The sequence below is a fragment of the Nicotiana sylvestris genome, chromosome 8 (genome assembly GCF_000393655.2).
Source record: "Nicotiana sylvestris chromosome 8, ASM39365v2, whole genome shotgun sequence".
Lineage (NCBI taxonomy): Eukaryota > Viridiplantae > Streptophyta > Magnoliopsida > Solanales > Solanaceae > Nicotiana > Nicotiana sylvestris.
This window is the reverse complement of record NC_091064.1, coordinates 60,475,207-60,490,986: the sequence shown is the minus strand read 5'-3', so window position 1 is coordinate 60,490,986 and position 15,780 is coordinate 60,475,207. Positions and strand designations below refer to the sequence as shown.

The 15,780-nt window shown below is 41.6% G+C and overlaps 2 protein-coding genes across 2 annotated transcripts; one reads left to right on the top strand and one right to left on the bottom strand.

Moving 5' to 3' along the window:
* Positions 1-1,974: 1,974 nt before the first annotated feature.
* LOC138875101 (uncharacterized) lies at positions 1,975-5,401 on the bottom strand. The gene is made up of 8 exons (XM_070153920.1): positions 5,279-5,401; positions 5,102-5,164; positions 4,551-4,961; positions 3,916-4,451; positions 3,612-3,856; positions 2,941-3,079; positions 2,690-2,853; positions 1,975-2,627 (listed from the first exon to the last, which is right to left on the bottom strand). Exons 1-8 carry the CDS (start codon positions 5,399-5,401, stop codon positions 1,975-1,977), a joined length of 2,334 nt encoding a protein of 777 aa, XP_070010021.1.
* A 4,801-nt stretch (positions 5,402-10,202) lies between these two features.
* Positions 10,203-11,401, top strand: LOC138875099 (uncharacterized). The gene is made up of 2 exons (XM_070153919.1): positions 10,203-10,376; positions 10,844-11,401. The coding sequence occupies exons 1-2, from the start codon at positions 10,203-10,205 to the stop codon at positions 11,399-11,401; spliced, it is 732 nt and encodes a 243-aa protein (XP_070010020.1).
* The last annotated feature ends 4,379 nt before the right edge of the window (positions 11,402-15,780 follow it).

Here is a 15,780-nt window from a genome sequence, read left to right as displayed (position 1 = left end):
CGGAAGACTTCACCACCCGATGGCACCAAATAATATCCCCCATTTATTCCATTCATACACTATGCCAAACCCCCAACTAGTGAGGTGTTCCAGGTTACAACCTCACAATAGCCCTACAACTTTTTTACAAATTCTGGCATACAACATCCCACACTTACTCCCTCAAGTGATTCACATTAAATATAACACCACCATTCACTAAATACAATACCACCACAACCTAGGATAGGCACAAAATGCCTCAAAATAGCACCACAAGCCCCAAAATTTCGGCCAAAAAGGGCCCTCCACCAAACTACACCGCAAAAATTATTTCTAGGCCTCCAAATCATCTAAACAACCCCCACAATCGAAGTATAAGAAAGACCCAACCATTTTAGCACCAAACAAATCCACAAGAAGCAAATACAACAATAAAAACAGAGAATAAGCAAAAATTGAAAGAAAATCTACATTATTCCTACCTAGGGTTTAACTAAACTAGTTTAGACTAAATTACACTAATTAGAAGAAGAAATACAATCAAAAGAAGAGAATACTTACTTGATGAAGGTTGGAAGGGGTGGGTAGTGGTGAGAGGAGGTGTGGAGAAGATAACAATGGCAGTTTTTTTTGGGAGTGAGGGAGGGATTTGAGAGAGAAAGAGTAGAGAGGATTTGGGTTTTATTTTGGGGGGGGGCATTCTGTTTCTGAATAGGGAGGGAGAATAATTGTTTTGGGGTGGGTGCAGGGTTAGGTGAATTAGAAAGGGGGGGGGGTAAATTAAAAAATTTCTGCATACCTGGGCCCGAGGGGGTCTGCCACGGTCGCGGTTGAACCGTGGTAGACAAAGTTCAGAGAGGGGTTCCCACCGCGGTTCTACCGCGGTCGCGGTGGAAACGCGGTGAACGAAGTTCAGAGGGGGTCTCTGACAGCAGTTTGATCGCAGTCGCAGTGGAACCGCAGTCTGGGCAGTTGTCTGATTTTTTTTCTTCATATAATGTGTTACACTTACAACAATTTCGTGGGTTTCCTCCCACGCAGCCCCTGATTTAACGTCGCGACACGATGTAGGATGAGTGCATTTAAGGCTCGCTCGACCTTTGTGGTTCAGTCAGGTGCAGCTCAGACACTTCCTTTTTCTCGTTCATGCCCACATATGGCTTCAATCTTTGACCATTGACTCTGAATGTACGAGAGTCATTCTCTGTGGCAATCTCAACAACTCCTGAAGGGAAAACTTCAACTACTCGAAATGGTCCAGAACATCATGACTTAAGTTTACCTGGGAACGGACTTAGTCTTGAGTTGTATAGCAATACCATGTCCCCGGGTTTGAAATTTCTCTCAACAATGTTCTGGTCGTGCAGCCTCGTCATTCTCTCCTTTTACAATTTTGTGCTCTCAAAAGCAAGATATCTGAACTCCTCGAGCTCATGCAATTCAGTGACTCTTGACGTGCCCGCAGCTTCCATGCCTAAGTTCAGCTATTTCAATGCCCACCACGCTTTATGTTCAAGTTCCACTGGCAGTTGGTAGGCCTTCCCAAACAACAACTTGTATGGTGACATACCAATTGGAGTTTTGAAGGCAGTTCTGTAAGCCCAGAGTGCATTATCTAGCTTTCTCGCCCAATCAGTTCTTATGGCGTTCATAGTTTTGGTTAACACACTCTTGATTTCTCTATTGGACACTTCAACCTGTCCACTATTTTGCGGGTGGTAAGGAGTAGCCACCTTGTGGCGCACATCGTACTTAGCAAGCAACTTTTCAAAGGCCCTGTTGCAGAAATGAGTGTCTCCATCACTGATAATTGCTCGTGGTGTCCCAAAGTGGGTGAATATGTTCTTCTTTAGAAATCCCACCACCACTTTTGCATCATTGGTTGGTAACGCCGCAGATTCCACCCATTTGGACACATAGTCTACAGCAACAATAATGTACTTATTGCCATAGGAGCTGACGAAGGGACCCATGAAGTCAATCCCCCAAACGTCAAACACTTCCACTTCTTGAATTGGGTTCATGGGCATCTCGTCGCGTCGGCAAAATGTTCCCGGTCCGCTGACATTCATTGCAGCCCTTCACCCATAGGTGCGCATCTTTAAACACTGTCGGCCAGAAGAATCCAACCTCTAGCACCTTTGCCGCTGTCCTAACCCCTCCAAAGTGTCCACCATACGCCGATGCGTGACAAGCCTGCAAAACAGAAAATTGCTCTATCTCGGGGACGCATCTCCAGATCATATTATCACGGCATATTCTAAACAGATAAGGTTCATCCCAGTAATACTGGCGGCTTTCATGAAAAAATCTTTTCCTTTGGACCGATGAAAGGTCATGAGGAACTATACCACTGGCCAGGTAATTAGCAAAGTCTGCATACCATGGCGCTTCCTGATGAGTGGTGGCGAGCAATTGCTCGTCTGAAAAAGTTTCCAGTATTTCCTCAACCTCAACTACATTTTCAGTTCCCTCAAATCGTGATAGATGATCAACGACTTGATTCTCAGTGCTCTTATGGTCATGAATCTCAAGATAGAACTCTTGCAATAGCAACACCCAACGAATCAGGCGTGGCTTAGATTCTTTCTTTTCTATTAAGTACCTGAGAGCTGCATGGTCAGTATATACAATTACCTTGGACCCTATCAGGTAGGATCGAAATTTGTCAACAGTGTAGTTCAACTAGGCTCCACTAGCGTTCTACTAGCATAGTAGATTGGGTGCATCAGTTTGTCTTTCTGCTGGCCCAGCACTACTCCCACTGCATAGTCACTGGCATCACACATTAGTTCAAACGGTTGCTCCCAGTTGGGGGCAACAATGATGGGTGTTGTGACCAGTCTATTTTTCAACTCCTCAAATGCTACCCTACAATCATCAGAAAACAAAAATGGTTGATCTTTTTCTAACAACTTACAGAGAGGGTTGGCGATTTTGGAGAAGTCTTTTATGAACCTCCGGTAAAAATCGGCATGTTCAAGGAAGCTTCTGATGGCTTTGACTGAAGTTGGTGAAGGCAGCTTTGCTATTACATCAACTTTCGTGTGATCCACCTCTATTCCCTTGCTTGACACCCGGTGCCCCAAGACTATGCCTTTTTGTACCATGAAATGGCACTTCTCCCAGTTCAGAACCAAGTTAGTCTCGATGCACCGTTTCAGCACACGCGTCAGATTTATCAGGCACTCATCAAATGAATTCCCCACCTTTGAGAAGTCATCCATGAACACCTCCATTATGTCCTCAACCATGTCAGTGAATATGGCCATCATGCACCGTTGGAATGTGGCAGGTGCATTGCATAGGCCAAAGGGCATCCGTCTAAAGGAATAAATGCCATACGGGCATGTGAAGGAGGTCTTCTCTCTGTCCTCCGGTGCAATGGAGATTTGATTGTACCCTGAGTACCCATCCAGAAAACAGAAGTGTGACCTCCCTGCCAATCTGTCCAACATCTGATCAATGAAGGGAAGTGGGAAGTGGTCTTTCCGGGTGGCTAGATTCAACTTTCGATAGTCCACACAAATTCTCCAGCCTGTGACGGTTCTTGTTGAGATCAATTCATTGTTTTCATTTGTCACAACCGTCATGCCACCCTTTTTAGGAACACATTGCACTGGGCTCACCCAGCTGCTGTGAGAGATTGGGAAAATAATTCCCGCATCCAACCACTTTATCACCTCCTTCTTCACCACTTCCTTCATATTGGGGTTTAGCCTCCTCTGATGTTCCCTGGAAGGTTTGTGCCCCTCTTCCAGCAGAATCTTGTGCATGCAGTAGGCGGGGCTGATCCCCCTGATGTCTTACATGGTCCACCCCATGGCAGTTTTGCACTCCTTTAGTACCTGTAAAAGTTTTTGAACCTGCACATCTAACAAACTAGATGAGATAATAACAGGTAATGTGGAGTCAGGTCCCAGAAATTCATACCTGAGGTGGGCTGGAAATAGCTTTAACTCCAGCTTTGGTGGTTCTTCAATGGATGGCTTAGCTGGAGGAGTTTCTCTCTTTTCTAAGTGCAAGGGCTCAAACTCTAGATTTCTCTCCCAGAACCCTCTACCTTCCAATGCCAACACCCATTCTGCCAAATCCTCACCATTCACTTCATCTAAGTTCATCAAACATGCAGCAAGGGGGTCCTCAATTGTCAACACCTCATCATCAGACTCTACAATTACATCTACGACATTAATAAGAGAGCAATTGGCGAACTCGCTTGGTCGCCTCATAGACTTCTGCACATTGAATGTTATTTCCTCATCATTGAGTCTCATTTTGAGCTCCCCAGTCTCACAGTCAATCAGAGCTCTCCCCGTGTCCAAGAATGGTCTTCCTAAGATTATAGGAATCTCTTCATCCACTTTGCAATCCAAGATCACAAAATCTGCAGGGAACACAAATTTCCCCTCCTGAATAAGCACATCATCAAGGATACCGAATGGATGCTTCACAGTCCTGTCGGCCAGCTACAACAACATGGAGGTGGGTCTAGCTCTCCCAATGCCCAACCTCTTATAGATAGCCAGGGGCATAAGATTAATGCTGGCCCCTAAATCACAGAGCACCTTAGCAAAGGCGAAATTCCCAATAGTGCATGGAATTGTAAAGCTACCTGGATCAGACAGCTTTTCAGCAATAGGTCTCGTCACCACTACACTACAAGTCTGAGTAAGTGTAACCGTAGCCAAGTCTTGAAAATCAAATTTCCGGGACATCAAGTCCTTCATCATTTTTACGTACCCAGGCATCTCCTTAAAAGCTTCAATCAGTGGAATATTTACCATGATTTGTTTGAGCATTTCAAAGAACTTTTTATACTGCTCCTCCTTTTGATGCTTGGCCAGCCTCTGTGGAAAGGGTGCAGGAGGTCTCTTCTTCCCAATCACTTGGGACTTCTCTTTATCAGCTACTATTACTACTGGCTCTTCAACTGGCTCAGCTACTTTCTCGGTCTCCTGCTGAATGTTCTTTTCTTCCTGAGCAGGCGGACTGTCACCTCTGTCAGTATCGTAGACTCATCCAGCTCAATGGGCACTGGAATGAATGTCTCAGCCTGTATATTTTTTCGAGCTCTCTCTTGTTCTACATCTAGATCCCTTCCATTACGGAGACTCACCACCATCAGCTGCTTTGGGCCTTGATCTTTTGGATTAATCTGGGTGTCTGCAGGTAATGTCCCCTGAGGACGATTGTTCAGAGACATTGAAATTTGGCCCAATTGCACTTCAATATTTTTGATTGCTGCGTCATGTGCATCTACTCTTTCATTTATTTTTGCATTGGACCCAATAACCTGCTGCATCATTGCTTCAAGTCTAGTGAACCCATCTTCTTGCCTTCCACCATGCTGTTGCTGAGGTGGGGGATACCCTTGCTGTTCATTGTTGTACCCCTGTGGCCTTGGATAAGGTGCCATATTGTTGGGAGGTCTCATACCTCCCATGCTTCCAGCGTTGTACTGTGATTGAGGTGGTTTGTATGGCTGCTGAGTTTGCTGACCCCAGTTCTGATTTCCCTATCTCTGGCCTCCATAGTTTGACACATAGTTCATGTCTTCAGGGTGCTGATGATGATGATCATGTTCTGCATTCCAAGGATTACCAACTGGCTGACTAATGCAAGATGTGAACAAGCCCCCATTGGTAGTATCTACAATGTGCATTTGTTGTTTCTACCCTGATTCCTCCACCTTTTTGGTGAGTATGCTCATCTGTGTCAAGAGGGTCGCCACATTTTCAGCCATGGAATTTGATGGGTCAAAAGGCACTGAGTGCACCACTGGAGTGATAGGTGCATTCCTCGTCGTCCACCCCGAATTCTGAGCCATTTTGTCAAGTAGAATCTGACCTTCTCTCCAAGTTTTGCTCAAAAATGCCCCACCAGTTGAGGCATCTACAATGTTCTTCATGCTATCTGACAGTCCCATGTAAAGCCGTTGTCCCAACATCTGATCTGGAATACCATGGTGTGGACATATAACCAACATTCCTTTAAACCGGCTCCATGTCTCATGCAATGTCTCCATTGGTTTCTGTTTAAAGATCACGATCTCATCAAATTGTTGAGCTGTTTTGTTGGGCGGGTGGAACTTGATGTGAAATTTCTTGACTAACTCATCCCAAGTTTCTATAGAGTTTATGGGGAGTGAGTTTAACCAGACCTGAGCAGCTCCTATCACCAAGAATGGAAATAATAATAGCCTGATTGCTTCCAGAGTTACGTTGGGTTGACTTTGAGTTTTGAAAATCTACAGGAAGTTCTTCAAGTGCTGCTGAGGATCTTCGGCTGGTGTCCCAGAAAATAGTCCCTTGTTTTGCAGCAAGTGCAGCATGTTGTTCGTGATCTGGAATGATTCAGCTTGTATCGCGGGCACAACAATTGCAGTGGCCAGATTGTCAGTTGTGGATTGTGCCCAGTCATATAGTGCAGCCTCAGGCACAGGAGGTGCCATATCTCTGACGTTTCCGTTGACGTTGTCTACGTCACCTATGTCAATTTCGAGTTTGTGTGTTTGATGAGGTTGTTGAAGTCTTTTGTTGGCACGGTTCAATATCCGGAATGTTTTCTCGGTGTCTGAGAGTCCTTCAAGTAGTTCTCCAGTCCTCGTAGAGTTTCTAGGCATACACCTGTGCAACCACGTCAACAACCGTCAAAAATTTCAATTAAAAATTTGGTGTAGAAAAAACTGACTACACTAAGAATTTTTGTATTTCTATCAATGGTAATTGATAATTCCGTTAACTCCCCGGCAATGATGCCAAAATTTGGTCACGCCCAACTATGCCTTATAAAAAGGACCCTGCAGACGTTGCAAATATAACCTGAGTATTCTGCCCAGAGTCGAATCCACAGAGAGTTAACCTATCAATCACTATCTTTAGACCCACTAAACTCTTGAGAACCAATTTCCCCAAACGTTTGAATCACAGTTGATGGTGTCTTCAATAACTAAAATTGCAAGTAAATACACAGCTGTAAACTAAGGATGCTAAGGTTGTAAACAAAAATGAGAAAACGCTAAGGTAATGACTTCCCCTATTAATGGAATCACTTCTGTTTATGCCTCATACAAATTGACCAACACCTCTCTATCAATCATGAATGCTCATCTTACCGTAAATCTCTCCCGAGTAATCATAGTAATATACTCAATGCACTCTCCCGAGATACACTAGCTAGCTCTAATTAACACGGTTCACTTTAGATTGCACTCAAGGCTTCGTTATCCCTAATCCCGCCTTTAAACCCGCAGTTATAGATCCCTCTTATACTTTGGGAGTGGTGTTGTTCAACAATAACCTAAATATGCACTCTCTCCCGAGTTATGCACACTAAATAGGCACAGCTAATTGAGGATCCTGTCAATTAACTACAACATACACAAAGTTGAACAAATAAAGATTGAGACTAGCAATTTGTATTCACATAAACAAGAAGTTCATCCCCCAATAGGTTCCATCAAAACCTTAGACAAAGGATTTAGCTACTCATAACTATGGGTAAACAAACTAAAACAATATTCATCATAAAACTTGCAAGAAAAATCAAAGAAAAGAAGAAAGATGTCTTGGGTGATCTCTCACAATTGTTTTTCCTTGCCAAAATACTCTCCAAATCAATACATGCCTCTCTTGGGCGAAGTCTAATGTTTAAAATAGGGTTTTGGGCTAAAAATCCCGTGTTTTGCACTTTAGTACCTGAAGTTCTCCGCCTCCGCCGCGGTTCTGCCGCGGTCGCGGTCAAACCGCGGCCAAACATTCTTTCTGATCTCACTTTGTCTGCAGCCATCTTCTACCGCGGTTCTGCCGCGGTCGCGGTGGAACCGCGACTGTCCTCTTTCAGTTCTGACTTGAGCTGTTTCGCGTGGTTTACTTGACGGAATTTTATGATCGGCCTCTTTTTCTCCATATTTGATCCCAAAAGTACTCCATAGCATTCTCTGGTCATATATAACCTGCAAAGCATGAAAAACATTAATAAGAACATTTTGTTATCACTTTTATCATCCAAACTATACAAGAAGATGGTTATTTAGGGCCTAATTATAGTTAAATTCACCTATTATCAGCTGCCTAGTAGCCATCAAAGTTGGTATATGTGGGAATGAGCTTTGGAAAAGAATTCTTGTTTGTGTGTGAAGTTTAAACTTGCAATAAGCCATGAGACTCCTTCTAATCACTGTCCATTTGATGGTCAATTAGTTCGGCAGCTTAGGGATATTCATTAAGCTTCGATTTGTTTGGTTTTCACTTGTATGGTTGGGGTGTAATTAGCTGCATATCATCTGAGCAAGTCGTCAATAAACGGCGTGTTCATGTGTTCGTATCTTAAGTATTCTGGACTGTATCTGTTGGTTTTTGTTAGAATTCGATCATTGTTGGCCGCGCAATCTCGTCTGTTGTAGATGCTGGAGTATTTCGGCCTCTGAAATCTCTTGAGCCAGGTAGTTTGAGCTATGAGGGGCACTATGTGGTCATTATTTCGCTGATTTTGTGTAACTAGGCTTGCCAGTTCTTCTTCACCTCTATTTGGTCAATTTCTTTGTTTGTTTCGTTGTTGTCTGAAATGTGTTTGCAGTTTAAATGACTACTGTAGGAGATTTTACTGCTATGAAATCTACATATACGCATTCACTTCAATACTCTGCCAAAGGAATTGTGAACCATTATCGTGCTTTCTCTGAGTTTGTTGCGAGTCTGTAACTCCTTTGTTGGTGTAAGTTCACAGCCAGTGTTAAGAACCTTGTGTGCTATTTTGTGTCATCTATTAGAGTTATCCGTTGGTTTAATTAGGATAAAAATCAGTCCAAGTTCGTGATAGTTTCATCTCGACTGAATTATTTGTTTAGTTGAATTTATTCAATTGCCGTTTTATTTCTTTCCGATAAATTTTGTTCCTGAAACACATTAACATCATCGATGAGGTTGTAATTTGATTCGATCTTCAAAATTTTTTTTCTCTTTGATGAATGATTCAACCTGGGTTTGCTACACATGAACTGAGGTCTTGAACAATTCGTTTCATTTGTCTGTGTCGGAAGAACTCTTTTTGCTTCTTTAAGCTTCGCCATTGCAGCTGGAAGAAATAGATAGAGCTTAACATCTTGATTTTAACCACTAGTTAGTTTGGTTTTTGTCGCTGTGATTCTGTGATAAACTCAGCATGTTAGCGGCTAAATGTAAATATCACTGTTTGGTATTATCTGTTTAATTAAGTGATATCCTTTACTCAATTGTGATTATCGAGTGCCTAGTTCCGCATCCTCACTAAGAGTGAATAGCATAAGTTAAACATGTATCAATTGTATAAGTCTGTTCGATCAATTCCTGATGCATTGGTTTGGCTTTTCATTAGTTCATGTAGTCTAAATCCAAGGCACTTGACCTTCCCACATAATTCTTAGAATTCGAGGTTTGCCATTTAGCAAAATTCCATGGCCCTCGCAAAGTTGCAAACGCGTAGTTGCTTTAGGCGCGTTGTTTTAATAATTTACCTTCCTAAACTCGGGTGCGCATTTATGTGACCCAAATCCAAGTCTCAACGATGTTAAAATATGTCAAAAACCACAGGTGCATTTATGTGACGTGGTTCGAAACGTGTTTTAATAACGTTGCAATTTTCCTTAAAAATAACTAAAAGCGGCTAATAAAGTTAAAATTGCACCATAGGTTAAAACATGTACTAAAATCAGATAATAGGCCAATTATAATAGTTGAGCGACAATGCTAGAACCACGGAACTCAGGAATACCTGATACCTTCTCCCGGGTTAACAGAATTCCTTACCCGGATTTCTGGTTCGCGGACTGTTAAACAGTGTCAATCTTTTCCTCGATTCGAGATTGGAACCGGTGACTTGGGACACCATAAATTTCCCAAGTGGCGACTCTGAATCTTTATAATAAATCCCGTTTTGATTGTCCTTTAATTGGAAAAACTCCCTTTTATTTATACCCTTTATGGGGTGTAGGTTAAAAGGAGGTGTGACACTCCCAAATTAGGACACGAAGTTACACTACCGCAATATGTGTTTAAATATTGCAAACATTTCAGAATCCTTACCGACTTGTTTACCTTTTGTTTTTCTTTATTTCTTTATTCTCATCCCCTAAGGTTGGTTCGCTCATACTGGCATCGTCAGCATATCACACTAGACCTAGAGGCCATCTACCTACTCCTCCTCCTCCTAGCAACACAAAAGGCAAAGGAAAAGCCAAAATGGACGATTTAAGTGGTAATCGAAAGGATAATGCTGAGAACCCAGAAGCTTCAGATGGTCGGAGTACTCCGGCACCAAATGATCTTGTCTTGAGGTTAGAACAAAAGATATTGGAGTTACAGAGAGAGCTTGAGCAGTTCCGCAACTTGGAAAACTTGTCACTCACCCTGAATGTCCCCGACATCAACCAACAAAACACAAAGAACCCAACACCTCCCCAAAACACATCAAACCAACATTCGCAAAACCCTCATACACCGCATCAATATGCAACCCCACCCCAAAATCTTAATCCCCTGCCAATACCAACTCCGCAATAACACCATCATCAACAAATTCATTACCCGCCAACCGTCGCTTATCATATTTTCTAGAATACACCACAACCTATTCCTAACCCTCAAAACTCTACCAATGACCACCATTACACCTAGGCACGGGCACCAACCAAAACAACCCTATATACGTGGAAATCGTGCCTCACTCTATCCAACTAATCTCCTATACCCCAGAATCCTCCGAGAAGGACCTGCTCATTCAAAACATGGCTGAAGAACTCAAGAAGTTGACAAGTCGAGTTCAAGGTGTCGAAGGCGGCAATGGAGTATAAGGTTTGAACTATGAAGACCTATGCATACAGCCAGATGTAGAACTATCGGAGGGATACAAAACTACCAAGTTCGAGATGTTTGATGGCATAGGTGATCCCAGGGTCTATCTGAGGACCTATTGCGACAAGCTTGTCGGGATCGGGAAAGATGAAAAGATCCGGATGAAATGCTTTATAAGGAGTCTTACTGGAGATGCTTTGTCCTGGTACATTAGCCAGGATCCTAAGAAATGGTCTAAATGGGTGAGTATGGCGTCAAATTTCATGGACCGGTTCAGGTTCAATATAGAGAATGCACTAGATGTTTTCTACATCCAGAACCTTAAGAAGAAACCCACCGAAACCTTCCTCGAGTATGCTACTCGTTGGAGGTCGGAAGCGGCCAAGGTCAGGCCATCTTTGGATGAAGAACATATGAACAAGTTCTTCGTCAGAGCACAGGATCCGCAGTATTACGAAATATTGATGGTCATTGAAAACCATAAGTTCTCTGATATCATCAAGCTTGGGGAAAGAATTGTGGAAGACATAAAAAAGGGGATGGTAATGAATTATGAGGCATTACAGGCCACAAATAAGTCATTATAATCGGGCGGCATATCAAAGAGACGTTGGGGAAATAATGGTAGCTCAAGGCCCGAAATCTCCATTTACATATCAAACACCTCCACCCACATATCAACCCTCATCTCCTAGATATTCCCAACCAGCCATTATCCATCACACCTATAACTCCCAACCATCCTATTTCCAATCACCTCCAACTCACCAAAACATTCAAAGACCACGACCAAACTTCAACTCCAAGCCACTCAGACAATACACCGCCATTGCTGAACCCATCGACCAACTGTATGAAAGGTTGAAAGCCGATGGTTATGTCACTCCCATTCCTGCTGTGGCATTAGAGAATCCATCCCAATGGGTCAATCCAAACAAAATTTGTGCGTACCATTCCGGTATGAAGGGGCACACCACTAATGAGTGCTGAACATTGAAAGATAAGATCCAGACGCTAATTGACAACAAGGTCATACAGGCAAAGGAAGCTGCACCCAATGTCCGCAACAACCCTCTCCTTGATCATAGAGGTGGTGGGGTACATGTGATAGAGACGAACGAAGAATGGGACCCTGAGGGGTCAATTGGGATTTTTTGGGAGAGCGATGACTTTAAAACCTCGGTCACACTTACTCCTATTGTAGTACAGACTCAGTCACCAATTGAGGTTGAGGTAGATGCATCAGTTCCATTTGAGGTAGAGGTGGCTCCGCCTACGGACACCCCTGCTTCGTTTGAAGTAGAAGTGGTCACACCTTTTACAGTGACAATATCAACCACATTTCCTTTCCACTCAAAAGCAATACCTTAGGATTACGTTGCTAAAGCTCGGTGAAAAGGGAAGGCAAAGGTAGAAGAATCCGATGTTGCACAGGGAATGACCAGGACCGGAAGAGTCTATACACTTGAACACTTGGTAGGAAAAGAAGCTTCTAAGCTACTTGAGAAGATAAATGTTGGGACCTGTGGCCTACATATGAATGGTTTTGTCTTGGATAAGAAGATACTTAGGGCCAGTTACTTTTGGATGACCATGGAGACAGATTGCATCCAATATGTCCGCAAATGCTACCAATGTCAAGTGCATGCCGATATGATAAAAGTGCCGCCAAATGAGCTCAATGCCATAAGCTCACCTTGGCCATTCGCCGCCTGGGGAATGGATGTCATTGGTCCAATCGAGCCCACTGTTTCAAATGGGCACAGGTTTATTCTAGTGGCCATTGATTACTTCACAAAATAGGTAAATGACGCATCTTACAAAGTTGTGACCAAGAAAGTCATCGCAGATTTTGTCAAAGATCGTATTGTTTGCCGATTCGGAGTTCCCAAGTCCATTGTTACTGATAATGCCGCCTGTTGATACCCAATTTTTCCCTATGTATTTCTTTTACATGCAAATACTTTCAAATATCATATACATACATATATAAGTATGCCCAAGTGTTTTAGTATTTTTCCAATTTTTTAAAAAAGATTTTAAAATTGATTCATTGCTCAATAATTATTCCCAAAATTATCACTTTGGTGAATAACTTATTTTATTCTCATATTTATACCAAAATATAGGTAGGTTACTTTTCATATATTCTTACAAATTAATTTGATATTTTAAAAGCTAAATTGCATATAATTGCAATTGTAGCCTGCTTTAAGATTTAATAGCATTTTATAATTATGAAACTGGTTCCAATATTTTTAATTAATATTTATATACTATTAATGGATCTAGTGCTTTTAATTTACTTTCAAAATTATTTTTTACTATTTTTATAAAATAAAAAGGGAAAACTGGCTATAAAAATTTTGGCCTTAGTTCGTTTCAATTGTAGCCCCATTACATTTAGATTTTAGCCTAAAATTGACACAATTTCAAACTCAAATTCAGACCATCCCAATTACCACTCTAACCCGACCCAGCACCTTTTCAACTGACCCAGCCCATAACCCCTTTTAATCCCGGCCGTTGATCATTTAGATCAACGGCCACCGTTGCTTCTTACCTTTTTTAATCCAAATGACCCTAAACCCTACCTCATTCTTTCAGAGATGCCGCCTTTGAATCCCTTCTTTCTCATCACCTGGGTTTCTTACGAAACCCTAATCTCTAAGGTTCCACCGATTTTATTTCAGATTTGCTCCGGATCTATGTGTGTTTTGAACTTGCTAAGCATTTTTTTTCTCGAAGTTTCTTTAATTTTGCTTTCAAAACTCTTTATTCTTCAACTAGGGTTTCATGTTAAGTTATTTCGAATCTCTTCTCTGATTCTCGACATGTTTTGCTGTGTTTTGCTTGTGTTGTTTTTCTATTTGAGTTAGCATGTTGAAAACCCTAATTTTTGGAATTTTGTTTGAGTTTCTTAGTCTGTTTGTTTGTATTAGTTTGATTTACCTTGTTTACACCTGATTAGCGTTGAAAACCCTAATTTTTGGGGTTTATTTGAGATTCTGAATTCGCTTGTTTGTTTCACTTGTTTATCGCCTCTAAACTCGACTAATTTTCAAAAACCCTAGTTCTTTGAGGCCTATTCGTGTCCCTTGAGTTTATTCGTGCAATTCGTCTGTCTGAAGTTGCTCAGCCTAATTCTTTTTGTTTTAGCATCTCTCTTCCTTATGTGATTCCTTTTTGTTCTGAGTTCTGACTATCTGTTAAACTCTACTGTGTTTTCAGAAAGGTTTTACTTGATTCTTCGCATGCTTCTGATCTTTTCCTCTACTACTAAATCACTGAAACCTGACCTACGTGACTATCATGATATGAATACTTGCTCTATGCTATTACTGTATGCTGTTCCTTCTCGCCATAACTTGGCCTCACATGTTTATTACTTGTGCACTTCATTTATATACTGAGTCCCTTCTGTGATTGATTTTCAAACTCGTGATTGATTTTCAAAACTTTTCCTTATGAAATTCTGATTTTTTACTCGCCCGTTGAGGGTTAATTGATTCTCTCTCTTTGTTTGTCCTTACCAGATCCTTTCCAAAATAAGTACATTCCTGTATTTAGACTTAATCCCTTACTATATGGTTTTACTGCTCCGTTTATGGTAATAATCATTCTGCTTACAAATTGATCTTCTTTCCTTATATTAATCCTGTTAGTGTCCGTTTGAGCAGTAATCCCTTGATTAAAGGGGAATACCTATGTTAATTGATTTTGACTGTGTTTATTTCCATGTTTGTGTTGAAACCTTATTTGTTACCTTATTCTCTACTCATTTTCAAAACTATAAATACATGTACCTCTTCTCTTTCAAAAAACAAGTTCGAACACACAACATAAGTCACCACTTCTTCTCTCAAATACACTTAGGTTTTCTAAAAAAGCATTCGAGTTTTCTCTGAACTCATAAGCTCTCTTCTCTGATTGTGTTTTGGCTGCAAGTATCCTGCTTTTCTTTGTTCTTATTTTTCTGCAACTGGTATGTCTCTTCTTGTTTAAATTCTGCCCCCTCTCTTATGTGTTTATGCTTCAGTCTTTTCTTTGTTTATTTTACTGCTTTCTGCAAGCTTGTTATTCCTGCTCCTATATGAATCCCCATCCCTGAACCCTTTGTCTGCTGAGTTATGGTTCAGAAAACATGACAACCCTTGACATTGTTATTCATGTATATGGACTGGACTCCCTGAGTCCTAAACTCTTTCAATTCCCATTCCTTTTCCCCCTTATATGTATTCTAAGCTTGAGACCTTGGTCTGGCAGTGTCCTAATCACTGACCAGACCATAGTCTGACCTTCAATAGGTCTGCGCTCTTATTTGTTGGTTGAACAGGCTTCGTCAGGGGTATGCCAGCCTACTCGTGGCTAGGCATGACCACAAGCCTGTCATGGCATTCCCCAACCCCCTCTCTTGCACTTACACTCATTCTTAGAACCTAAGTTTTGCCCCTCTCTTGTGAGCCTTGCTTTGGGATCCATGAGCTCCCTCTGAACTTGGACACCTGAGGGCTGGCTCTTCCACACTGCATTGTAGCTCTTTCTAATTAACATCTTAGGTGTAAGAACTGTCTGGAGTTCCTGAAACTCCTTGGATCTCTGAAACACCCTAGATAAGAGAAGGCTTTGGAAATCTGGATCTCAGAAGTGGTTCAATCTCATATTGTTAGATACTAAGTCCGAATTAGGCTGCTCAGATGTAGCTGTAATTTCTGATGTATTTTTAATTTCTGTGTTATTTTTTACTGGTCAGTAATAATTTATATAAACTCATGGGATTTTAGTAAAAAGGGGAGGGGGTTACTTTTCATGCACAAAAGGGTAGAAATCATGTCTATAGGTTTAATTTCTACACTGCGCAATTTCACACGTAGAGACGATGCCTATAGGATTTAACTTCTAAACTTTCTGCAACTATGCATATAGACACCGTGCTCATAGGGGTTTACATTTATGCACATAATGA